Raw genomic sequence first — 27,333 nt, forward strand, 5'->3', positions numbered from 1 at the left:
ACACCTGAAACCCCACCTCTTTAAGGAATACCTAGGATAGGATAAAGTAATCCCTCTCACCCCCCCTCCCCCTGAAAAGATTTAGATGCACTACTGTTCCACTGGAGGTCATAAGGTGAATGCACCAATTTGTAAGTCGCTCTGGATAAGAGCGTCTGCTAAATGACTTAAATGTAAATGTAAATGTAGATGATATGTTGTAATATACACAGTTTACTCTTTCCCTAGCCCTGTCCCTAATCTAGCCCTTACTATTACCACAGGACTGCACCCTGAGACAGTCAGCCACTAACACACACACACACACACACACACACACTTGTCATGCCTGCCAGGTGCCAGCATATTACGCTTTGCATAACAAACTCTCCCCACACTAAAATAGTCCAGGGTCTCTGAGCCACTATCTACTACCACACCATGACACAAAAACACACACACACAGGCAGCCAAATAGGAAGTGATATGGCTGAGCAGAGAGACATGGCAACAGACACATTAGGGACACTAGTGGTGACAACACAAACAACAACAACCACACAGCAGCCTAACAAAATACTTTGGTAACACATACTATGTTATAGTATTCTGTTTCTTCTACATGTAACCTACACAATCTATGCAGTATCAGATCTTGATTGTAGAGAAAACAATGTATTAGTGGGTTTTTTGCTCGTCTCAGTTATATTGATTCAATGTCTCTTTGAAAGAAATATCTCAAATATTTAAACTAGATGGCCGTAAGAACAGAGTCGACTGTAGTATTTGTCAATAAGACTGCAGTACCTGTTAAGTCCAGAAAGTGGCAGTATCTTCATGTTCTGTTGGATTTGGACATAATGTTACTTGGCTTTCCTACACTGGCTGATATCACTCTTTTATTTCTTTTGGCAAAATCTATTCAAATATCACATATCTTCTTCCATAGAAATAATGAATTATATCTGCGAAGCAACCAAGTAAATCTCAAGGACAGTACTCCACTGTGTCAGTGTTGCAGTCAGCCAGAAGGTGGCGGGCGGCCGACACCCCAGCTACCCTGCCAAATACCCTGCCCAATTTACTGCTGAGAGTTAGAATAGTAGAATACACAAAGTGCATTTTTTCTAAATTTGGTTGTGCATTAGGAGTTTTTCTGTTATTATGTCAGTCCCTGACAGCCACTCAATTTACCCATGTCAGCTAAACATTTTTAGATTGGTAAGTTAGTCTAGCCAGCTAGACTAACTTAGGGTCCCCAAAAGGCTAGGGCCATCTCTGACTGCATGTGTGGATATGGATGTGGGTACACAGACCCGCGAGCCACTGCGGCCATGAGTTCAGATTTTTTGTGGCTCCCACCCCATCAAAGTTGCCCATCCCTGATTTAGAGGAACCCGAGGGGAGGTTTGTGTGTGTGTGTGTGTGTGTGTGTGTGTGTGTGTGTGTGTGTGTGTGTGTGTGTGTGTGTGTGTGTGTGTGTGTGTGTGTGTGTGTGTGTGTGTGTGTGTGTGTGGAATGTAGTGCAGGTTAAGGCAGGCTAATGAAGGTGAAAGCTGCTGGGCATGTTGACTCTAGAGACAGAACTAGCCTTATGGCATGAATATCTCTCACACACACACACACACACACACACTTCCCTCTCTCACTGTATTAGCCAATAACATCCTCTGAGTAAGAGGAACAATATCAGCTTATAGCATATTCTCATAATATTCTGTGGGCAGACTCAACACACCTCAGCACTGAGTAAAAGGTAAGTATACCACTTCATTACATTTCATTCATCTTCATTTTGGACGGTTGTTTTTTCCTTGTGTCTGTGTGGGTCATTGTTTAGTTGCTGTAGGCCTATACCTTCAAATGTCTTAGCCAGTCTAGTCCTCTGCTACACCAGGACCTGCCTGTGTCTCTGGTTCTCTCTTTTTTGCACCTCTCTGTCTGTGTGTTTGTTTGTGACTGTTATTTTCTGTTAATGTCACAGGTCCTTGTGACATCACCTTCTGCAGATCTTCTGCAGATGTTTGATTGGGTTGCTCTCATGTGGGTGTAGAGATTGACATCGGTCTGATATGGGTGGGGTTAGGGATTGTGATATTGTCTGCAGTAGCACGCATGCACACAAGCATGCACGCACATATACAAACACACACACAATAAAGTCCCAACGAAGCTTGCACATTTTGTTCCTTGGAAGCTGTGGGAACTAAAGGTTTTGGTTTCCCATTGGTTTTGGGAACGAAACCATACGTTTCCTGAATGGTAAAACTGAAAGTTTTTTAAACATTCAGAGAACGGAAGTGAACATTTTGCCTGTTCTAGGAACGTTAACCTTTAGGTTGCAGGGAGGTTCTGAGAACTTTTTACTATGGTTCCTTTAAAGTTTTCCTGGCAGGTTATATTAACTTTCTGAGAACGGAAATTATAGTTTATTTTATGGTAATTAAATAACATTCTGAGAACATGTTTCAATAAGAATTTTTATAACAGTGCTAGCTTAGGTTAACTGTTTTGAACTCCAAGCACAGATAGGACCCATGGAAATAAATTAGCTTAGGCATTAATCATGCAAACATATTTATTTTGTGGCATGGTGTCAGTGAGATTCAAACCTATGATCTCCTGTTCTCTATCCATAGAATTAGTCCACTGTGCCACCAGGATGGAGCTTGCACGTGATGTTATTTTTAACTCATACAAAGCAGTTAATTTTAGTCTATTCAAACAGACCCCATTTCAAAGGAAACAAGCACTCGTTAAGATCAGGTGTGGCCAATTAGTAGGCGCAGCCAACACTCCTGAACATACGGTCATGGCCAAAAGTTTTGAGAATGACAAAGTCTGCTGCCTCAGTTTGATGGCAATTTGCATATACTCCAGAATGTTATGAAGAGTGATCACATGAATTGCAATTAATAGCAAAGTCCCTCTTTGCCATGCAAATGAACTGAATCCCTAAAAAACATTTCCACTGCATTTCAGCCCTGCCATAAAAGGACCAGCTGACATCATGACAGTGATTCTCTTGTTAACCTCTTGCTCCTACCTGACACGCAGGCGTCCCATCTAGACATCTGGAAATGCAAATGCGCTACGCTAAATGCTAATAGTACTCGTTAAAACTCAAACGTTCATTAAAATACACATGCAGGGTACTGAATTAAAGCTACACTCGTTGTGAATCCAGGCCACAAGTCAGATTTTTAAAATGCTTTTCGGCGAAAGCATGAGAAGCTATTATCTGATAGCATGTAACACCCCAAAAGACCCGCAGGGGACGTAAACAAAATAATTAGCATAGTCGGCGCTACACAAAACGCACAAATAAAATATAAAACATTCATTACCTTTGACCATCTTCTTTGTTGGCACTCCTAGATGTCCCCTATTGGGTATTTTTTTCGATTAAATCGGTCCATATATAGCCTAGATATCGATCTATGAAGACTGTGTGATCAAGGAAAAAAATAGCGTTTTATAACGTAATGTCATTTTTTTAAATTAAAAAAGTCGACGATAAACTTTCACAAAACACTTCGAAATACTTTTGTAATGCAACTTTAGGTATTAGTAAACGTTAATAAGCGATCAAATTTATCACGAGGCGATGTATATTCTATAGCTGTACGTCTGGAAATAATGTCCGGATAAATCTCAACCAAAATATCCGGTCGGAGACCGGAAGAAAGGCGCTGCCTTCCGTCCGTTTGACCAAGAAACAAATAGTAGGCAAATGACAAGACTGTTGACATCGTGTGGAAGCTGTAGGTATTGCAACCTCGGCCCCATTTAATGTGGTTCACCTTTATCAATGGGTTGAAGTGGCGCATGGATATATTTTTCCATTTTCAGTGATCAGATTTTCCTGCACTTTTCGATGAAACACACGTTCTGTTATAGTCACAGCCGTGATTTAACCAGTTTTATAAACGTCTGAGTGTTTTCTATCCACACATACTAATCATATGCATATACTATATTCTTGGCATGAGTAGCAGGGCGCTGAAATGTTGCGCGATTTTTAACAGAATGTTCGAAAAAGTAGAGGGTCGACTTAAGAGGTTTTAACACAGGTGTGAGTGTTGACGAGGACAAGGCTGGAGAGCACTCTGTCATGCTGATTGAGTTTGAATAACAGACTGGAAGCTTCAAAAGGAGGGTGATGCTTGGAATTATTGTTCTTCCTCTGTCAACCATGGTTACCTGCAAGGAAACACATGCCATCATCATTGCTTTGCACAAAAAGGTCTTCACAGGCAAGGATATTGCTGCCAGTAAGATTGCATCTAAATCAACCATTTATCGGATCATCAAGAACTTCAAGGAGAACGGTTCAATTGTTGTGAAGAAGGCTTCAGGGCGCCCAAGAAAGTCCAGCAAGCACCAGGACCGTCTCCTAAAGTTGATTCAGCTGCGGGATCGGGGCACCACCAGTACAGAGCTTGCTCAGGAATGGCAGCAGGCAGGTGTGAGTGCATCTGCACGCACAGTTAGGCGAAGACTTTTGGAGGATGGCCTGGTGTCACGAAGGGCAGCAAAGAAGCCACTTCTCTCCAGGAAAAACATCAGGGACAGACTGATATTCTACAAAAGGTACAGGGATTGGACTGCTGAGGACTGGGGTAAACTCATTTTCTCTGATGAATCCCCTTTCCGATTTTGTGGCGCATCCGGAAAAAAGCTTGTCCGGAGAAGACAACGTGAGCCCTACCATCAGTCCTGTGTCATGCCAACAGTAAAGCATCCTGAGACCATTCATGTGTGGGGTTGCTTCTCAGCCAAGGGAGTGGGCTCACTCACAACTTTTCCTAAGAACACATCAATGAATAAAGAATGGTACCAACACATCCTCTGAGAGCAACTTCTCCCAACCATCCAGGAACAGTTTGGTGATGAACAATGTCTTTTCCAACATGATGCATCACCTTGCCATAAGGCAAAAGTGATAACTAAGTGGCTCGGTGAACAAAACATAGATATTTTTGGTCCATGGCCAGGAAACTCCCCAGACCTTAATCCCATTGAGAACTTGTGATCAATCCTCAAGAGGCGGTTGGACAAACAAAACCCACAAATTCTGACAAACTCCAAGCATTGATTATGCATGAATGGGCTGCCATCAGTCAGGATGTGGCCCAGAAGTTAATTGACAGCATGCCAGGGCAGAATGCAGAGGTCTTGAAAAAGAAGGGTCAACACTGCAAATATTGACTCTTTGCATCAACTTCATGTAATTGTCAATAAAAGCTTTTGACACTTATGAAATGCTTGTAATTATACTTCACTATTCCATATTAACATCTGACAAAAAAAATCTAAAGACACTGAAGCAGCAAACTTTGTGAAAATGAATATTGTGTCATTCTCAAAACTTTTGGCCACAACTGTACTTAACAAGATAGAGGACAGATGGAGTTTTGTTGATGCTAAGAACAGAATGTATATGTTTTAAAATAACATTCTTTGAACCTTCTTTGAACATTACTAAAGTTTTCTTGTGGTTTTTATGAAAAACTTCTGAACGTTCTCTGATCAATTTGACACCATGACTTTAAATAGAACCATGAGGAATACTGTAGACAATGTTATGCTGATGTACTGTAATTCCCAAAGAAGAATGTTGTTTCTTAACATTCTCTGAAAGATTTGAGAACATTCCCAATGTCAATCCAGTTGGAGAACATTGCTAGAACATTCCTAAAATTCAAATTGAATATAGCCATGTTTGAACTTTTAGGAAACATTCTGTTGGAAAACACGAGATGAACTGCTACAAACACGAGATGAACTGCTACACTCCGTAATGTTCACAACTACATATACTAAAACTAAAGAACACTCTGTAATGTTCACAACTACATATACTAAAGCTAAAGAACACTCTGTAATGTTCACAACTACATATACTAAAACTAAAGAACACTCTGTAATGTTCACAACTACATATACTAAAGCTAAAGAACACTCCGTAATGTTCACAACTACATATACTAAAACTAAAGAACACTCTGTAATGTTCACAACTACATATACTAAAACTAAAGAACACTCTGTAATGTTCACAACTACATATACTAAAGCTAAAGAACATAATGTTCACAACTACATATACTAAAACTAAAGAACACTCTGTAATGTTCACAACTACATATACTAAAACTAAAGAACACTCTGTAATGTTCACAACTACATATACTAAAGCTAAAGAATACTCTGCAATGTTCACAACTACATATACTAAAGCTAAAGAACACTCCGTAATGTTCACAACTACATATACTAAAACTAAAGAACACTCTGTAATGTTCACAACTACATATACTAAAACTAAAGAACACTCTGTAATGTTCACAACTACATATACTAAAACTAAAGAACACTCTGTAATGTTCACAACTACATATACTAAAACTAAAGAACACTCTGTAATGTTCACAACTACATATACTAAAGCTAAAGAACACTCTGTAATGTTCACAACTACATATACTAAAACTAAAGAACACTCTGTAATGTTCACAACTACATATACTAAAGCTAAAGAACACTCCGTAATGTTCACAACTACATATACTAAAGCTAAAGAACACTCTGTAATGTTCACAACTACATATACTAAAACTAAAGAACACTCTGTAATGTTCACAACTACATATACTAAAGCTAAAGAACACTCTGTAATGTTCACAACTACATATACTAAAGCTAAAGAACACTCCGTAATGTTCACAACTACATATACTTTGAACTCGGGAGATGTGGTCAAGAAACACTGGCATATTTTATCATCGGACCCAACTTGGCCGGCTGAATTAAAAAATCCACCACTTATTGTGTATAGGAGAGGTCGCAATTTACGCGATAAATTGGTTCATGCCAACAGCCAGACCCAAAAGAAAATCAGCCAGGCACTTTTTCGCCCTCTACCAAATGGTAGCTATAAATGCAGAGGATGCGCACAGTGCAACAACATGATAAAGTGTGAGTATTTCTGCCACACACACAGGAAAATGGTTCCAAATAAATGACATTATTACGTGTCCCACCACCCATGTTATTTACATTATTAAATGTCCATGTGGGCTCTGCTATGTCGGTAAACCCTCTTCTCTCAAACAGAGAATTAGTGAACATCAAAGTTCAATCAGGAGAAACGAGAGGGATTATCCAGTCGCAGTACATTTTAATGGCCTAAAGCATGAAATGTCTACCTCTAGATTTTGTGGCGTAGAGAAAGCTAAGATATCAGACAGGGGAGGTGATATCAATAATACTCTGAGTAAAAGAGAATGTTTGTGGATTTTCACCCTCAGGAGATAATTTCCTAAAGGTCTTAATGGTGAAATGTCTATGTATGTTGTATGTTGTATGTTGTGAATTTGGACATAAATTATGTCCCTATTTAAGATTACTCTGTTTTTCGTACGATGTACCCAATGATTAATGAAAACTTGATAAGTCCTCATTGTGGTTTTACAGACGTGTTTAATACATCTTATTTACACACTTTATTAGAATATTTATGAAATACATGTTGTTATATTTGGTAGCACTTATTTGTTTTTCCTTTGCCTCCAATCCCTTTCAATATGTGGAACGGATGTGGGTGGCGCTAGGTCTACATAAGGGTGCTAATTTGATGAAATTCACAAAAGCTCAGACGAAGGCTCTGAGGCCAATGTGTAAACTTATTAAAGATCAGTGATACTATTAAGAGCAGTGCGCTGTTTCCTTTCTCCTTCATCTTGTTCAACTGTTACCATGCACCTGCAAAAATGATTGCTCAGATGTGCGAGTGCCTTTTGAATTTAGGAAACATTCTGTTAAAGTAATGAAATACCAAGAAAATAACATTATTTTGTACATTTTTAAAAATGTGCTGAGAATGTTCCAAAGCCAAGCCACTATCCTGCACCATTCCCAGAACGTTGTGGGAATGTTGTATGCAAAATAACCATAGGACAACCCCGCTCTGAGTAACATGTGGTTAACTGGGAAACTGGAAAACAGGAACAGGAAAGGGTGTTGATGTGGGATCAGAGCGGCCATCACTCTGTCACCACTTCATGGTGTCAATGTAAACTCTGAACTCTTCTGGCTCTTTCTCTGACCCTGTGTGTGTGTGTGTGTGTGTGTGTGCGTGTGTGCGTGCGTGTGTGCGTGCGTGCGTGCGTGCGTGTTTCCTGTGTGAGTTCAGTGTAAAGAAAACATATGCTATAAGGGTGTGAAGTACATAGTGAGCAGAGTACATATACATCCTACACACGCTGAGTACATACATACACACCCTACACACGCTGAGTACATACATACACACACTACACACACTGAGTACATACATACACACCCTACACACACTGAGTACATACATACACACACTACACTCGCTGAGTACATACATACACACACTACACACGCTGAGTACATACATACACACCCTACACACACTGAGTAAACACACACACACTACACACGCTGAGTACATACATACACACCCTACACACACTGAGTACATACATACACACACTACACACGCTGAGTACATACATACATACACACACTACACACGCTGAGTACATACATACACACCCTACACACACTGAGTACACACACTACACACACTGAGTACATTCATAAACACACAACACACACTGAGTACACACATACACACACTACACACACTGAGTACACACATACTCTACACACACTGAGTACACACACTACACACACTGAGTACACACAGACAGCTGTGGATGGGTTCATCTTGTGGGGCTCCAAGGGGGCTGTTTGGTATTTGAGGAAATCTGAGAGGATGAGATAAATTGTATAATGCAATAGTCGTTATGTCAATCAGTATTGTCAGTTCAGTTGAGCTCTCTTCTATCACAGAAACCCTCTCTCTCAGTCAGACGGATGCAGAGACAGACACGTTGAGACAATGAGAGACTCCAGAGAGATCATAAGAAACTCCCGGGAGATCAAGAGAGACTACAGGGAGATGGAGACTGGGGCTGGCTCCAGGGCCAGCTCCAGGCATAGGCGACATAGGTGGTTGGTTAGGGCCTCCAGATGCTAGGGAGCCCCTGACCCACACAATTAATATATATTAATATATTAAAACATGTTGGAACACAGTGGGGGTCTCAACTTACATACATAAGTAGGATAGTAGAATACACAAGGTGCAATTTCGAAATTGAGTTGAGTCAACTAACAAATTATAGTTAGTCTGGCCAGCTATCTAAACTTAGTAATCATGGGCAAATACCGACTGGCACGTAGGGCATGTGCCTAGGGGCCCTGACCTCCAGGGGGCCCCCATTGATTTTGTTAGCCACTTTCACTCGGATATCATTAACATGGCATAAGTCTTGGCAAAATGTGTGCAATTGACGGACATTTGCTTTAAAACGGCAAAAGAGATTTGGTTGGGCAAGCTCGCATAGGGCCCTCAAAAGGCTAGGGCCGGCTATGGGGGGGACACTGACATCCTATCAGAATGGGAATGTCATTGGATAGCTTGGCAAGATGACAAGCATAAAGAGGACAAGAGAGGGGGAGGGAGCAACAAGGGAGAGGGGGAGAAAGAGAGGTATATACAATAGACTACTGCAGTACAACTGCATCTTACCCTTTTTACCATTCTTCCTCCTTATCCCTCCTCCTCTTCCCTCTATCTCTACCTGCCCTGGGGCTGAGGAGGGGGGCAGAGCGAGGAGCTGATAGGTGTGTTGGATCAGAGCCACACCCCTGATAGGTTATTCCTTTGGGTGTGTGCCTGGAGGTGTGTGTTTGTCAGAGATAGAGGTTGTGTGTAATGTAGTAGCCTGCTGTTACAGGAGAGAGGGGAATGATCTGCTAAGGGCTTCCCAGGGGTGAGCTGACGTTCTGGGCTTGGAGAGGAGACTGGTGGGGGTCAGTGGTGGTTGTTGGCTGTCGAGCCTTGGAGCTTACTGATCACATACACGAGGAGGATTATTGTGAGTGTTTATCCACACCCTGGTGGACAGAGGGAAGGGAAGGAAGGAGGGATGAACTCTCTGCGGCTGAAGGAGTTGTCTAACTCAGACCTGTATAGACGCAGACAGGAGAGACCTGACAGCTATGGAAGCATAGCTCCTGATAGCCTCAGGTGAGAACATTTTCTCTCTACACCCCCCTCGCTTTGATTCTGCAGAGTAAACAGACAGCAGGTCAGAGAGTGTATTGTAGGGGGGGGTGATTAGGGTTAATGCTTGGTGAACTCTGTGTTGAAGAGATGCAGAGAACGTGGTCTGTGTGGCCTTTGTGTGCTGTATGAGTGTGAAGTAAAGGGTAGAGTGTATACATATAGAAAACCGTTTACCATTTGAAGAACCAAATGGAAGCAAACAGAGCAAATCAAACGGGGAGGGACCTACCTGATTTTGTCCAATAGAAACTCTGTTTTATGTTGCAGAACATTTTCTGTTTGGAGTAAAGGGTTTCTGTTGCTCTCTTTCTCTCCCTCTCCCGACGTCTTCCTCCCTCTCTCTCTTCATCTCCCTCTATCTCGCTTTCCCCCCCTATCTCCCTCTCTCTCTTCATCGCCCTCTATCTCCCTCTCTCTCTTCATCTCCCTCTATCTCGCTTTCCCCCCTATCTCCCTCTCTCTCTTCATCTCCCTCTATCTCGCTTTCCCCCCCTATCTCCCTCTCTCTCCACCCCTGATCATGCAGTGATTAGCAGTCTGTAATGTCAGGAATGCCGACGAATCTCTTTTTAGAGGTGACCTGAGAACAACACAATACAGCTGCAGAGACGATAGAGGGAGAGAATATCTCTCCCCAGGAACAGCCATATTATATCATATCACACAGTAGTCGTGGTTGTTCACCTGCACCCATCCGCAACCACCCGACTATATGTGATATTGTGTGATATTATCCAACCCTAATCCGCTAATATAGAACATGTGCTGTAGCTTTTTTTGACAGAGGGTGCAGGATTTATTTAGCCTAACTTAGATATGTTTCTGTTTATAATTTCCAACATTATGACAGGCTATTTGTTAGTCAACTATGTTTATAATTTCCAGCATTATGATAGGCTATTTGTTAGTCAACTATGTTTATAATTTCCAACATTATGATAGGCTATTTGTTAGTCAACTATGTTTATAATTTCCAACATTATGACAGGCTATTTGTTAGTCAACTATGTTTATAATTTCCAACATTATGACAGGCTATTTGTTAGTCAACTATGTTTATAATTTCCAGCATTATGATAGGCTATTTGTTAGTCAACTATGTTTATAATTTCCAACATTATGATAGGCTATTTGTTAGTCAACTATGTTTATAATTTCCAACATTATGACAGGCTATTTGTTAGTCAACTATGTTTATAATTTCCAACATTATGACAGGCTATTTGTTAGTCAACTATGTTTATAATTTCCAACATTATGATAGGCTATTTGTTAGTCAACTATGTTTATACTTTCCAACATTATGATAGGCTATTTGTTAGTCAACTATGTGTGAGCGTACCAAGTAATTAGGCGTCACTCTAAAGCGGGAAGGTGGAATAAACGAGTCAGGAAAAAGGTTTTTCTGATTGAACACGGTTCTCTATTGAGAGTATTTTGTCAACAAAAACATTCAAACATAATCAATGAAAAATCTTCCAAGGAAAAACACACCTCTTCTTCTCCAGATGAAACAAGAACACAATAGGATAATCTTTAAACTACAACAAACATAAATCACGGTTTTGTCACCGTCTTAGTGGTTCTTTCAGCACAGCTTCTCTCTCTCGGTGGCCATCTTCCAGAGATAGTTTCCCCTTTCTCTTCTGGTTCCATTCTCTCTTTTATAGGGGAAGGAGAGTATCTCATTAGTACCGTCAGCTGTGCTTAATTGACTCTGGTTACCTTGTCTCCCAGGCTCTGTTGGGCAACTATCCATGAGCCCAGCCTGCCCTCTAGTGGTCCGTCCACATATGTTTATAATTAACCGCGCGTACAATTAGGCCCTAGCTTAGGCTGATGCAAAAATGGCAGCCTAAAATAATGAAAGAAAACCCTCAATGTAGCCTAATATTACCCTATAAATTGCATGAGATTTATACATTTATGGATTTTTTGAGGTATTGTTTTCTCTTTATTCAACCCACCCCCCTGAGGATATAACCGCGGGGACTGCAGGTTATGAGTCAATCCACGCATCACACACACACACACACACACACACACACACACACACACCAGCCTTCACTGCTAAACATGATGCACTGAAGTGCTTGGTCGGCAGAATTGAGCCAGTGACAGGACAGACCATAAAGTCACCTGGTCTCTGTGACGTCTTTGGTTGTAGTGGTGTGTCCCTGCCATGTGATGTGACCTTCACATGACTCATGACCACGCAGCTTGCTTCCCAGGTTGTCACACATACTCCCAAACCCTCTCCTCCTCCTCTCACTCTGCCCTCAGCAGGAAATGGAACAGTGGAGTCATGCCAGTAGGGCAGAGGGGCAGGGCAGAGGTTTTAGGGATGTTGGGAACAATGGGAAAACAGAGAGGAACTGTCTGCTAATGTTTGAGATACAGTACACTTAGCACAAAGGGAATTAACATGTCTACAGAGAACACCTAGAGTATTCTTTCTTCTACTTTTCTGAGCATTGGTTTGAGGTGCACAGCCACAGGTTTTCCTCTAGTTGTTGTGCTAACACAGCCCTTATATTTCTCCATTACCATGGCTACTGTTGACCCAGTGCAGCAGGAGAAGGGGGTTTGTTTGGTTAGCATTCTCCTTAGTGCTAGCAGCCTAGCAGCCTTAGCCAGTAGGTCCAGTCTGATCTGTGTACCTAGCCCTCGCTGAAACCATAACCGCCTCAGCATTATCCAGGAAACATACTTGTCAGAACTCATTCCTCACCCTCTGGGAGGGCAAATGCACAGCTACTGTGGTGTTGGACTGTTAGATGGCTATCACAACTAAACAATGACTGGTTTTTAGAAATACTTAGCCTGGAAGCTTGGAAGATTCTTGGGGAGCCAGGATGACCTGAGGCCCTGGGCAAAGATTTGGAAGGTATAGGAGGCCTGGGGAGATATTTTTTGAGCCTGTGGTTAGGTTAGTTTGAGACGGTCTGGCCTGGCGTTGTCTGGAAGAGTGTGGAAGGATATTGCAGAACCCTGCCTCTGGGCCCTGACGAAGGCGTGGAGTATTCTGGTTGAGCAATGACACCTTGCAGCTGTGCTGTTGCACCACTTTCTCACCAACAGGAAATATTGTACCATCGCCATAGTGATTTATACTGCTATTCCATTTGACTTTGTATTACCATGCCTGTTACTCTGACAACACATCTGTCAAGTAGCTAATCTAGTGCTGTGTGTGTTGTTGCAGTTTGTAGTGTGTTATTGTGTGTTGTAATACAGGTCTTGGCAGTCTATGTATTTACTCTAGAACATGCACTAGACAAACTAACCCCAAAGTGACTGTTTGTAATGGCTTACCCTCCCAATAGGCATAGCCAAGCATCTGTCTAAACAGTTATATTCATTCTATCATGTATCCACAGACAGAGTTGGATATAGCCCAGGGGAGAGACCTTTACACGGGCTCAAAGATCATTTTGTCTCTCTTCGGACACAGCAAAGTCTTCCTTTGGCATTATCAGATGTTTTTATTATCTTTGTATGGATGTCGAATCCATCTAAAGCTGCTTTTTGTCATCATCATCATCATAACACCTCATTTTTCTCTTAGTGCAGTCTAAACTCCTGCCTCCTGGAATGTTTCCTGTCACCTCTATGTGTACTTCAGACCCCCAGGGGGCAGGGTTTCTCTCTGTACTTCAGACCCCCAGGGGGCAGGGTTTCTCTCTGTACTTCAGACCCCCAGGGGGCAGGGTTTCTCTCTGTACTTCAGACCCCCAGGGGGCAGGGTTTCTCTCTGTACTTCAGACGCCCAGGGGGCAGGGTTTCTCTCTGTAGTTCAGACCTCCAGGGGGAAGGGTTTCTCTCTGTACTGCAGACCCCCAGGGGGCAGGGTTTCTCTCTGTAGTTCAGACCCCAGGGGCAGGGTTTCTCTCTGTACTTCAGACCCCAGGGGGCAGGGTTTCTCTCTGTACTTCAGACCCCCAGGGGCAGGGTTTCTCTCTGTACTTCAGACCCCCAGGGGGCAGGGTTTCTCTCTGTACTTCAGACGCCCAGGGGGCAGGGTTTCTCTCTGTAGTTCAGACCTCCAGGGGGAAGGGTTTCTCTCTGTACTGCAGACCCCAGGGGCAGGGTTTCTCTCTGTAGTTCAGACCCCAGGGGCAGGGTTTCTCTCTGTACTTCAGACCCCAGGGGGCAGGGTTTCTCTCTGTACTTCAGACCCCCAGGGGGCAGGGTTTCTCTCTGTACTTCAGACCCCCAGGGGGCAGGGTTTCTCTCTGTACTTCAGACCCCCAGGGGCAGGGTTTCTCTCTGTACTTCAGACCCCCAGGGGCAGGTTTCTCTCTGTACTTCAGACGCCCAGGGGCAGGGTTTCTCTCTGTAGTTCAGACCTCCAGGGGGAAGGGTTTCTCTCTGTACTGCAGACCCCCAGGGGGCAGGGTTTCTCTCTGTAGTTCAGACCCCCAGAGGGCAGGGTTTCTCTCTGTACTTCAGACCCCCAGGGGGCAGGGTTTCTCTCTGTACTTCAGACCCCCAGGGGGCAGGGTTTCTCTCTGTACTTCAGACCCCCAGGGGGCAGGGTTTCTCTCTGTACTGCAGACGCCAGGGGGCAGGGTTTCTCTCTGTACTGCAGACCCCCAGGGGGCAGGGTTTCTCTCTACTTCAGACCCCAGGGGGCAGGGTTTCTCTCTGTACTTCAGACCCCAGGGGGCAGGGTTTCTCTCTGTACTGCAGACCCCCAGGGGGCAGGGTTTCTCTCTGTACTTCAGACCCCAGGGGGCAGGGTTTCTCTCTGTACTTCAGACCCCAGGGGGCAGGGTTTCTCTCTGTACTGCAGACCCCAGGGGGCAGGGTTTCTCTCTGTACTTCAGAGGGGCAGGGTTTCTCTCTGTACTTCCAGACCCCAGGGGCAGGGTTTCTCTCTGTACTTCAGACGCCCAGGTGGCAGGGTTTCTCTCTGTAGTTCAGACCTCCAGGGGAAGGGTTTCTCTCTGTACTGCAGACCCCCAGGGGGCAGGGTTTCTCTCTGTACTTCAGACCCCCAGGGGGCAGGGTTTCTCTCTGTACTTCAGACCCCCAAGGGGGAGGGTTTCTCTCTGTACTTCAGACCCCCAGGGGGCAGGGTTTCTCTCTGTACTTCAGACCCCCAAGGGGCAGGGTTTCTCTCTGTACTTCAGACCTCCAGGGGGAAGGGTTTCTCTCTGTACTTCAGACGCCCAGGGGGCAGGGTTTCTCTCTGTACTTCAGACGCCCAGGGGGCAGGGTTTCTCTCTGTACTTCAGACCCCAGGGGGCAGGGTTTCTCTCTGTACTTCAGACCCCAGGGGGCAGGGTTTCTCTCTGTACTTCAGACCCCCAGGGGGCAGGGTTTCTCTCTGTACTTCAGACCCCAGGGGCAGGGTTTCTCTCTTTACTGCAGACCCCCAAGGGGCAGGGTTTCTCTCTGTACTGCAGACCCCAGGGGCAGGGTTTCTCTGTACTTCAGACCCCAGGGGGCAGGGTTTCTCTCTGTACTTCAGACGCCCAGGGGGCAGGGTTTCTCTCTGTACTTCAGACCCCCAGGGGGCAGGGTTTCTCTCTGTACTTCAGACGCCCAGGTGGCAGGGTTTCTCTCTGTAGTTCAGACCTCCAGGGGGAAGGGTTTCTCTCTGTACTGCAGACCCCCAGGGGGCAGGGTTTCTCTCTGTAGTTCAGACCCCCAGGGGGCAGGGTTTCTCTCTGTACTTCAGACCCCCAGGGGGGAGGGTTTCTCTCTGTACTTCAGACCCCCAGGGGGCAGGGTTTCTCTCTGTACTTCAGACCCCCAGGGGGCAGGGTTTCTCTCTGTACTTCAGACCTCCAGGGGGAAGGGTTTCTCTCTGTACTTCAGACGCCCAGGGGGCAGGGTTTCTCTCTGTACTTCAGACGCCCAGGGGGCAGGGTTTCTCTCTGTACTTCAGACCCCAGGGGGCAGGGTTTCTCTCTGTACTTCAGACCCCAGGGGGCAGGGTTTCTCTCTGTACTTCAGACCCCCAGGGGGCAGGGTTTCTCTCTGTACTTCAGACCCCAGGGGGCAGGGTTTCTCTCTTTACTGCAGACCCCCAAGGGGCAGGGTTTCTCTCTGTACTGCAGACCCCCAGGGGGCAGGGTTTCTCTCTGTACTTCAGACCCCAGGGGGCAGGGTTTCTCTCTGTACTTCAGACCCCAGGGGGCAGGGTTTCTCTCTGTACTGCAGACCCCAGGGGGCAGGGTTTCTCTCTGTACTGCAGACCCCCAGGGGGCAGGGTTTCTCTCAGTACTTCAGACCCCAGGGGGCAGGGTTTCTCTCTGTACTGCAGACCCCCAGGGGGCAGGGTTTCTCTCTGTACTTCAGACCCCAGGGGGCAGGGTTTCTCTCTGTACTTCAGACCCCAGGGGCAGGGTTTCTCTCCGTACTGCAGACCCCAGGGGCAGGGTTTCTCTCTGTACTGCAGACCCCAGGGGCAGGGTTTCTCTCTGTACTTCAGACCCCCAGGGGGCAGGGTTTCTCTCTGTACTGCAGACCCCCAGGGGGCAGGGTTTCTCTCTGTACTTCAGACCCCAGGGGGCAGGGTTTCTCTCTTTACTGCAGACCCCCAAGGGGCAGGGTTTCTCTCTGTACTGCAGACCCCCAGGGGGCAGGGTTTCTCTCTGTACTTCAGACCCCAGGGGGCAGGGTTTCTCTCTGTACTTCAGACCCCAGGGGGCAGGGTTTCTCTCTGTACTGCAGACCCCCAGGGGGCAGGGTTTCTCTCTGTACTTCAGACCCCAGGGGCCAGGGTTTCTCTCTGTACTTCAGACCCCAGGGGGCAGGGTTTCTCTCCGTACTGCAGACCCCAGGGGGCAGGGTTTCTCTCTGTACTTCAGACCCCAGGGGGCAGGGTTTCTCTCCGTACTGCAGACCCCAGGGGGCAGGGTTTCTCTCTGTACTGCAGACCCCCAGGGGGCAGGGTTTCTCTCTGTACTTCAGACCCCAGGGGGCAGGGTTTCTCTCTGTACTTCAGACCCCAGGGGGCAGGGTTTCTCTCTGTACTGCAGACCCCAGGGGGCAGGGTTTCTCTCTGTACTTCAGACGCCCAGGGGGCAGGGTTTCTCTCTGTACTTCAGACCCCCAGGGGGCAGGTTTTCTCTCTGTACTTCAGACGCCCAGGTGGCAGGGTTTCTCTCTGTAGTTCAGACCTCCAGGGGGAAGGGTTTCTCTCTGTACTGCAGACCCCCAGGGGGCAGGGTTTCTCTCTGTAGTTCAGACCCCCAGGGGGCAGGGTTTCTCTCTGTACTTCAGACCCCCAGGGGGGAGGGTTTCTCTCTGTACTTCAGACCCCCAGGGGGCAGGGTTTCTCTCTGTACTTCAGACCCCCAGGGGGCAGGGTTTCTCTCTGTACTTCAGACCTCCAGGGGGAAGGGTTTCTCTCTGTACTTCAGACGCCCAGGGGGCAGGGTTTTCTCTGTACTTCAGACGCCCAGGGGGCAGGGTTTTCTCTGTACTTCAGACCCCAGGGGCAGGGTTTCTCTCTGTACCAGACCCCAGGGGCAGGGTTTCTCTCTGTACTTCAGACCCCAGGGGCAGGGTTTCTCTCTGTACTTCAGACCCCAGGGGGCAGGGTTTCTCTCTTACTGCAGACCCCCAAGGGGCAGGGTTTCTCTCTGTACTGCAGACCCCCAGGGGCAGGGTTTCTCTCTGTACTTCAGACCCCAGGGGAGGGGGTTTCTCTCTGTGCTTCAGACGCCCAGGGGGCAGGGTTTCTCTCTGCACGTCAGACCCCAGGGGCAGGGTTTCTCTCTGTACTTCAGACGCCCAGGTGGCAGGGTTTCTCTCTGTAGTTCAGACCTCCAGGGGGAAGGGTTTCTCTCTGTACTGCAGACCCCAGGGGGCAGGGTTTCTCTCTGTAGTTCAGACCCCCAGGGGCAGGGTTTCTCTCTGTACTTCAGACCCCAGGGGAGGGTTTCTCTCTGTACTTCAGACCCCCAGGGGCAGGGTTTCTCTCTGTACTTCAGACCCCCAGGGGCAGGGTTTCTCTCTGTACTTCAGACCTCCAGGGGAAGGGTTTCTCTCTGTACTTCAGACCCCAGGGGCAGGGTTTCTCTCTGTACTTCAGACGCCCAGGGGGCAGGGTTTCTCTCTGTACTTCAGACCCCAGGGGCAGGGTTTCTCTCTGTACTTCAGACCCCAGGGGCAGGGTTTCTCTCTGTACTTCAGACCCCCAGGGGCAGGGTTTCTCTCTGTACTTCAGACCCCAGGGGGCAGGGTTTTCTCTCTTTACTGCAGACCCCCAAGGGGCAGGGTTTCTCTCTGTACTGCAGACCCCAGGGGCAGGGTTTCTCTCTGTACTTCAGACCCCAGGGGCAGGGTTTCTCTCTGTACTTCAGACCCCAGGGGGCAGGGTTTCTCTCTGTACTGCAGACCCCAGGGGGCAGGGTTTCTCTCTGTACTGCAGACCCCCAGGGGCAGGGTTTCTCTCTGTACTTCAGACCCCAGGGGCAGGGTTTCTCTCCTGTACTGCAGACCCCAGGGGGCAGGGTTTCTCTCTGTACTGCAGACCCCAGGGGCAGGGTTTTCTCTGTACTGCAGACCCCAGGGGGCAGGGTTTCTCTCTGTACTTCAGACCCCAGGGGGCAGGGTTTCTCTCTGTACTGCAGACCCCAGGGGGCAGGGTTTCTCTCTGTACTTCAGACGCCCAGGGGGCAGGGTTTCTCTCTGTACTTCCAGACCCCAGGGGCAGGGTTTCTCTCTGTACTTCAGACGCCCAGGTGGCAGGGTTTCTCTCTGTAGTTCAGACCTCCAGGGGGAAGGGTTTCTCTCTGTACTGCAGACCCCCAGGGGGCAGGGTTTCTCTCTGTAGTTCAGACCCCCAGGGGGCAGGGTTTCTCTCTGTACTTCAGACCCCCAGGGGGGAGGGTTTCTCTCTGTACTTCAGACCCCCAGGGGGCAGGGTTTCTCTCTGTACTTCAGACCCCCAGGGGGCAGGGTTTCTCTCTGTACTTCAGACCTCCAGGGGGAAGGGTTTCTCTCTGTACTTCAGACGCCCAGGGGGCAGGGTTTCTCTCTGTACTTCAGACGCCCAGGGGGCAGGGTTTCTCTCTGTACTTCAGACCCCAGGGGGCAGGGTTTCTCTCTGTACTTCAGACCCCAGGGGGCAGGGTTTCTCTCTGTACTTCAGACCCCCAGGGGGCAGGGTTTCTCTCTGTACTTCAGACCCCAGGGGGCAGGGTTTCTCTCTTTACTGCAGACCCCCAAGGGGCAGGGTTTCTCTCTGTACTGCAGACCCCCAGGGGGCAGGGTTTCTCTCTGTACTTCAGACCCCAGGGGGCAGGGTTTCTCTCTGTACTTCAGACGCCCAGGGGGCAGTGTTTCTCTCTGTACGTCAGACCCCCAGGGGGCAGGGTTTCTCTCTGTACTTCAGACGCCCAGGTGGCAGGGTTTCTCTCTGTAGTTCAGACCTCCAGGGGGAAGGGTTTCTCTCTGTACTGCAGACCCCCAGGGGGCAGGGTTTCTCTCTGTAGTTCAGACCCCCAGGGGGCAGGGTTTCTCTCTGTACTTCAGACCCCCAGGGGGGAGGGTTTCTCTCTGTACTTCAGACCCCCAGGGGGCAGGGTTTCTCTCTGTACTTCAGACCCCCAGGGGGCAGGGTTTCTCTCTGTACTTCAGACCTCCAGGGGGAAGGGTTTCTCTCCCCAGACGCCCAGGGGCAGGGTTTCTCTCTGTACTTCAGACGCCCAGGGGGCAGGGTTTCTCTCTGTACTTCAGACCCCAGGGGGCAGGGTTTCTCTCTGTACTTCAGACCCCAGGGGGCAGGGTTTCTCTCTGTACTTCAGACCCCCAGGGGGCAGGGTTTCTCTCTGTACTTCAGACCCCAGGGGGCAGGGTTTCTCTCTTTACTGCAGACCCACAAGGGGCAGGGTTTCTCTCTGTACTGCAGACCCCCAGGGGGCAGGGTTTCTCTCTGTACTTCAGACCCCAGGGGGCAGGGTTTCTCTCTGTACTTCAGACCCCAGGGGGCAGGGTTTCTCTCTGTACTGCAGACCCCAGGGGCAGGGTCTCTCTGTACTGCAGACCCCCAGGGGCAGGGTTTCTCTCTGTACTTCAGACCCCAGGGGCAGGGTTTCTCTCTGTACTGCAGACCCCCAGGGGGCAGGGTTTCTCTCTGTACTTCAGACCCCAGGGGGCAGGGTTTCTCTCTGTACTTCAGACCCCAGGGGGCAGGGTTTCTCTCCGTACTGCAGACCCCAGGGGCAGGGTTTCTCTCTGTACTGCAGACCCCAGGGGGCAGGGTTTCTCTCTGTACTTCAGACCCCCAGGGGCAGGGTTTCTCTCTGTACTGCAGACCCCAGGGGGCAGGGTTTCTCTCTGTACTTCAGACCCCAGGGGCAGGGTTTCTCTCTTTACTGCAGACCCCCAAGGGGCAGGGTTTTCTCTGTACTGCAGACCCCCAGGGGCAGGGTTTCTCTCTGTACTTCAGACCCCAGGGGCAGGGTTTCTCTCTGTACTTCAGACCCCAGGGGCAGGGTTTCTCTCTGTACTGCAGACCCCCAGGGGCAGGGTTTCTCTCTGTACTTCAGACCCCAGGGGCCAGGGTTTCTCTCTGTACTTCAGACCCCAGGGGGCAGGGTTTCTCTCCGTACTGCAGACCCCAGGGGCAGGGTTTCTCTCTGTACTTCAGACCCCAGGGGCAGGGTTTCTCTCCGTACTGCAGACCCCAGGGGCAGGGTTTCTCTCTGTACTGCAGACCCCCAGGGGCAGGGTTTCTCTCTGTCAGACCCCCAGGGGCAGGGTTTCTCTCTGTACTGCAGACCCCCAGGGGCAGGGTTTCTCTCTGTACTTCAGACCCCAGGGGGCAGGGTTTCTCTCTTTACTGCAGACCCCAAGGGGCAGGGTTTCTCTCTGTACTGCAGACCCCAGGGGGCAGGGTTTCTCTCTGTACTTCAGACCCCAGGGGGCAGGGTTTCTCTCTGTACTTCAGACCCCAGGGGGCAGGGTTTCTCTCTTTACTGCAGACCCCCAAGGGGCAGGGTTTCTCTCTGTACTGCAGACCCCCAGGGGCAGGGTTTCTCTCTGTACTTCAGACCCCAGGGGCAGGGTTTCTCTCTGTACTGCAGACCCCCAGGGGCAGGGTTTCTCTCTGTACTTCAGACCCCCAGGGGCAGGGCTTCTCTCTGTACTGCAGACCCCAGGGGCAGGGTTTCTCTCTGTACTTCAGACCCCAAGGGCAGGGTTTCTCTCTGTACTTCAGACCCCAGGGGGAAGGGTTTCTCTCTGTACTGCAGACCCCCAGGGGGCAGGGTTTCTCTCTGTACTTCAGACCCCCAAGGGGCAGGGTTTCTCTCTGTACTTCAGACCCCCAAGGGGCAGGGTTTCTCTCTGTACTGCAGACCCCAGGGGCAGGGTTTCTCTGTACTTCAGACCCCCAAGGGGCAGGGTTTCTTTCTGTACTGCAGGCCAGGGGGCAGGGTTTCTCTCTGTACTGCAGACCCCCAGGGGGCAGGGATTCTCTCTGTACTTCAGACCCCAGGGGGGCAGGGTTTCTCTCTGTACTGCAGACCCCCAAGGGGCAGGGTTTCTCTCTGTACTGCAGACCCCCAGGAGCAGGGTTTCTCTCTGTACTTCAGACCCCAGGGGCAGGGTTTCTCTCTGTACTTCAGACCCCAGGGGGCAGGGTTTCTCTCTGTACTGCAGACCCCAGGGGGCAGGGTTCTCTCTGTACTGCAGGCCCCAGGGGGCAGGGTTTCTCTCCGTACTGCAGACCCCAGGGGGCAGGGTTTCTCTCTGTACTGCAGACCCCCAGGGGGCAGGGTTTCTCTCTGTACTTCAGACCCCAGGGGGCAGGGTTTCTCTCTGTACTTCAGACCCCAGGGGGCAGGGTTTCTCTCTGTACTGCAGACCCCAGGGGCAGGGTTTCTCTCTGTACTTCAGACCCCAGGGGCCAGGGTTTCTCTCTGTACTTCAGACCCCAGGGGCAGGGTTTCTCTCCGTACTGCAGACCCCAGGGGGCAGGGTTTCTCTCTGTACTTCAGACCCCAGGGGGCAGGGTTTCTCTCCGTACTGCAGACCCCAGGGGGCAGGGTTTCTCTCTGTACTGCAGACCCCCAGGGGGCAGGGTTTCTCTCTGTACTTCAGACCCCCAGGGGGCAGGGTTTCTCTCTGTACTGCAGACCCCCAAGGGGAAGGGTTTCTCTCTGTACTTCAGACCCCAGGGGGCAGGGTTTCTCTCTTTACTGCAGACCCCCAAGGGGCAGGGTTTCTCTCTGTACTGCAGACCCCCAGGGGCAGGGTTTCTCTCTGTACTTCAGACCCCAGGGGCAGGGTTTCTCTCTGTACTTCAGACCCCAGGGGCAGGGTTTCTCTCTTTACTGCAGACCCCCAAGGGGCAGGGTTTCTCTCTGTACTGCAGACCCCCAGGGGCAGGGTTTCTCTCTGTACTTCAGACCCCAGGGGCAGGGTTTCTCTCTGTACTGCAGACCCCAGGGGGCAGGGTTTCTCTCTGTACTTCAGACCCCAGGGGGCAGGGCTTCTCTCTGTACTGCAGACCCCCAGGGGCAGGGTTTCTCTCTGTACTTCAGACCCCCAAGGGGCAGGGTTTCTCTCTGTACTTCAGACCCCAGGGGGAAGGGTTTCTCTCTGTACTGCAGACCCCCAGGGGGCAGGGTTTCTCTCTGTACTTCAGACCCCCAAGGGGCAGGGTTTCTCTCTGTACTTCAGACCCCCAAGGGGCAGGGTTTCTCTCTGTACTGCAGACCCCAGGGGGCAGGGTTTCTCTCTGTACTTCAGACCCCCAAGGGGCAGGGTTTCTTTCTGTACTGCAGACGCCAGGGGGCAGGGTTTCTCTCTGTACTGCAGACCCCAGGGGGCAGGGTTCTCTCTGTACTGCAGGCCCCAGGGGGCAGGGTTTCTCTCCGTACTGCAGACCCCAGGGGGCAGGGTTTCTCTCTGTACTGCAGACCCCCAGGGGGCAGGGTTTCTCTCTCTACTTCAGACCCCCAGGGGGCAGGGTTTCTCTCTGTACTGCAGACCCCCAGGGGCAGGGATTCTCTCTGTACTTCAGACCCCAGGGGGCAGGGTTTCTCTCTTTACTGCAGACCCCCAAGGGGCAGGGTTTCTCTCTGTACTGCAGACCCCAGGGGGAAGGGTTTCTCTCTGTACTGCAGACCCCCAGGGGGCAGGGTTTCTCTCTGTACTTCAGACCCCCAAGGGGCAGGGTTTCTCTCTGTACTTCAGACCCCAGGGGGCAGGGTTTCTCTCTGTACTGCAGACCCCCAGGGGCCAGGGTTTCTCTCTGTACTTCAGACCCCAGGGGGCAGGGTTTCTCTCTGTACTGCAGACCCCAGGGGGCAGGGTTTCTCTCTGTACTGCAGACCCCAGGGGCAGGGTTTCTCTCTGTACTTCAGACCCCAGGGGGCAGGGTTTCTCTCTGTACTGCAGACCCCCAGGGGGCAGGGTTTCTCTCTGTACTTCAGACCCCAGGGGCAGGGTTTCTCTCTGTACTTCAGACCCCAGGGGCAGGGTTTCTCTCCGTACTGCAGACCCCAGGGGGCAGGGTTTCTCTCTGTACTGCAGACCCCCAGGGGGCAGGGTTTCTCTCTGTACTTCAGACCCCCAGGGGGCAGGGTTTCTCTCTGTACTGCAGACCCCCAGGGGGCAGGGTTTCTCTCTGTACTTCAGACCCCAGGGGGCAGGGTTTCTCTCTTTACTGCAGACCCCCAAGGGGCAGGGTTTCTCTCTGTACTGCAGACCCCCAGGGGGCAGGGTTTCTCTCTGTACTTCAGACCCCAGGGGGCAGGGTTTCTCTCTGTACTTCAGACCCCAGGGGGCAGGGTTTCTCTCTGTACTGCAGACCCCCAGGGGGCAGGGTTTCTCTCTGTACTTCAGACCCCAGGGGCCAGGGTTTCTCTCTGTACTTCAGACCCCAGGGGCAGGGTTTCTCTCCGTACTGCAGACCCCAGGGGGCAGGGTTTCTCTCTGTACTTCAGACCCCAGGGGGCAGGGTTTCTCTCCGTACTGCAGACCCCAGGGGGCAGGGTTTCTCTCTGTACTGCAGACCCCCAGGGGGCAGGGTTTCTCTCTGTACTTCAGACCCCCAGGGGGCAGGGTTTCTCTCTGTACTGCAGACCCCAGGGGCAGGGTTTCTCTCTGTACTTCAGACCCCAGGGGCAGGGTTTCTCTCTTTACTGCAGACCCCAAGGGGCAGGGTTTTCTCTGTACTGCAGACCCCAGGGGGCAGGGTTTCTCTCTGTACTTCAGACCCCAGGGGCAGGGTTTCTCTCTGTACTTCAGACCCCAGGGGGCAGGGTTTTCTCTTTACTGCAGACCCCAAGGGGCAGGGTTTCTCTCTGTACTGCAGACCCCCAGGGGCAGGGTTTCTCTCTGTACTTCAGACCCCAGGGGCAGGGTTTCTCTCTGTACTGCAGACCCCCAGGGGGCAGGGTTTCTCTCTGTACTTCAGACCCCCAGGGGGCAGGGCTTCTCTCTGTACTGCAGACCCCCAGGGGGCAGGGTTTCTCTCTGTACTTCAGACCCCCAAGGGGCAGGGTTTCTCTCTGTACTTCAGACCCCAGGGGGAAGGGTTTCTCTCTGTACTGCAGACCCCCAGGGGGCAGGGTTTCTCTCTGTACTTCAGACCCCCAAGGGGCAGGGTTTCTCTCTGTACTTCAGACCCCCAAGGGGCAGGGTTTCTCTCTGTACTGCAGACCCCAGGGGGCAGGGTTTCTCTCTGTACTTCAGACCCCCAAGGGGCAGGGTTTCTTTCTGTACTGCAGACGCCAGGGGGCAGGGTTTCTCTCTGTACTGCAGACCCCCAGGGGGCAGGGATTCTCTCTGTACTTCAGACCCCAGGGGGGCAGGGTTTCTCTCTGTACTGCAGACCCCCAAGGGGCAGGGTTTCTCTCTGTACTGCAGACCCCCAGGGAGCAGGGTTTCTCTCTGTACTTCAGACCCCAGGGGGCAGGGTTTCTCTCTGTACTTCAGACCCCAGGGGGCAGGGTTTCTCTCTGTACTGCAGACCCCAGGGGGCAGGGTTCTCTCTGTACTGCAGGCCCCAGGGGGCAGGGTTTCTCTCCGTACTGCAGACCCCAGGGGGCAGGGTTTCTCTCTGTACTGCAGACCCCCAGGGGGCAGGGTTTCTCTCTGTACTTCAGACCCCAGGGGGCAGGGTTTCTCTCTGTACTTCAGACCCCAGGGGGCAGGGTTTCTCTCTGTACTGCAGACCCCCAGGGGGCAGGGTTTCTCTCTGTACTTCAGACCCCAGGGGCCAGGGTTTCTCTCTGTACTTCAGACCCCAGGGGGCAGGGTTTCTCTCCGTACTGCAGACCCCAGGGGGCAGGGTTTCTCTCTGTACTTCAGACCCCAGGGGGCAGGGTTTCTCTCCGTACTGCAGACCCCAGGGGGCAGGGTTTCTCTCTGTACTGCAGACCCCCAGGGGGCAGGGTTTCTCTCTGTACTTCAGACCCCCAGGGGGCAGGGTTTCTCTCTGTACTGCAGACCCCCAGGGGGAAGGGTTTCTCTCTGTACTTCAGACCCCAGGGGGCAGGGTTTCTCTCTTTACTGCAGACCCCCAAGGGGCAGGGTTTCTCTCTGTACTGCAGACCCCCAGGGGGCAGGGTTTCTCTCTGTACTTCAGACCCCAGGGGGCAGGGTTTCTCTCTGTACTTCAGACCCCAGGGGGCAGGGTTTCTCTCTTTACTGCAGACCCCCAAGGGGCAGGGTTTCTCTCTGTACTGCAGACCCCCAGGGGGCAGGGTTTCTCTCTGTACTTCAGACCCCAGGGGGCAGGGTTTCTCTCTGTACTGCAGACCCCCAGGGGGCAGGGTTTCTCTCTGTACTTCAGACCCCCAGGGGGCAGGGCTTCTCTCTGTACTGCAGACCCCCAGGGGGCAGGGTTTCTCTCTGTACTTCAGACCCCCAAGGGGCAGGGTTTCTCTCTGTACTTCAGACCCCAGGGGGAAGGGTTTCTCTCTGTACTGCAGACCCCCAGGGGGCAGGGTTTCTCTCTGTACTTCAGACCCCCAAGGGGCAGGGTTTCTCTCTGTACTTCAGACCCCCAAGGGGCAGGGTTTCTCTCTGTACTGCAGACCCCAGGGGGCAGGGTTTCTCTCTGTACTTCAGACCCCCAAGGGGCAGGGTTTCTTTCTGTACTGCAGACGCCAGGGCAGGGTTTCTCTCTGTACTGCAGACCCCAGGGGCAGGGTTCTCTCTGTACTGCAGGCCCCAGGGGGCAGGGTTTCTCTCCGTACTGCAGACCCCAGGGGGCAGGGTTTCTCTCTGTACTGCAGACCCCCAGGGGGCAGGGTTTCTCTCTGTACTTCAGACCCCCAGGGGGCAGGGTTTCTCTCTGTACTGCAGACCCCCAGGGGCAGGGATTCTCTCTGTACTTCAGACCCCAGGGGGCAGGGTTTCTCTCTTTACTGCAGACCCCCAAGGGGCAGGGTTTCTCTCTGTACTGCAGACCCCAGGGGGAAGGGTTTCTCTCTGTACTGCAGACCCCCAGGGGGCAGGGTTTCTCTCTGTACTTCAGACCCCCAAGGGGCAGGGTTTCTCTCTGTACTTCAGACCCCCAAGGGGCAGGGTTTCTCTCTGTACTGCAGACCCCAGGGGGCAGGGTTTCTCTCTGTACTTCAGACCCCCAAGGGGCAGGGTTTCTTTCTGTACTGCAGACGCCAGGGGGCAGGGTTTCTCTCTGTACTGCAGACCCCCAGGGGGCAGGGATTCTCTCTGTACTTCAGACCCCAGGGGGCAGGGTTTCTCTCTTTACTGCAGACCCCCAAGGGGCAGGGTTTCTCTCTGTACTGCAGACCCCCAGGGGGCAGGGATTCTCTCTGTACTTTAGACCCCCAGGGGGCAGGGCTTCTCTCTGTACTGCAGACCCCCAGGGGGCAGGGTTTCTCTCTGTACTTCAGACCCCCAAGGGGCAGGGTTTCTCTCTGTACTTCAGACCCCAGGGGGAAGGGTTTCTCTCTGTACTGCAGACCCCCAGGGGGCAGGGTTTCTCTCTGTACTTCAGACCCCCAAGGGGCAGGGTTTCTCTCTGTACTTCAGACCCCCAAGGGGCAGGGTTTCTCTCTGTACTGCAGACCCCAGGGGCAGGGTTTCTCTCTGTACTTCAGACCCCAAGGGGCAGGGTTTCTTTCTGTACTGCAGACGCCAGGGGCAGGGTTTCTCTCTGTACTGCAGACCCCCAGGGGGCAGGGATTCTCTCTGTACTTCAGACCCCAGGGGGGCAGGGTTTCTCTCTGTACTGCAGA

At 50.5% G+C, this 27,333-nt stretch overlaps 1 protein-coding gene across 3 annotated transcripts in view; it reads left to right on the plus strand.

Annotated features, from left to right (window-relative positions):
- The window catches only part of LOC115129008 (LIM and senescent cell antigen-like-containing domain protein 1), a 109,761-nt gene that overhangs the window by 17,808 nt on the left and 64,620 nt on the right, over positions 1-27,333 (plus strand). The window contains exon 1 of one of the 3 annotated variants that reach the window (XM_065017977.1): positions 1,633-1,735. The exons of 1 other annotated variant lie outside the window; for it this stretch is intronic. Coding sequence is in view for 1 of the 2 variants with exons in the window: in XM_065017969.1 (XP_064874041.1) it covers positions 10,011-10,111 (101 nt within the window). In the remaining variant the exon portion in view is untranslated. Of the gene's footprint in view, positions 1-1,632; positions 1,736-9,799; positions 10,112-27,333 lie in introns of those variants that run through there. One more of the 3 variants, XM_065017969.1, reaches the window with a different exon arrangement.

This window comes from Oncorhynchus nerka, linkage group LG1 (genome assembly GCF_034236695.1).
Source record: "Oncorhynchus nerka isolate Pitt River linkage group LG1, Oner_Uvic_2.0, whole genome shotgun sequence".
Lineage (NCBI taxonomy): Eukaryota > Metazoa > Chordata > Actinopteri > Salmoniformes > Salmonidae > Oncorhynchus > Oncorhynchus nerka.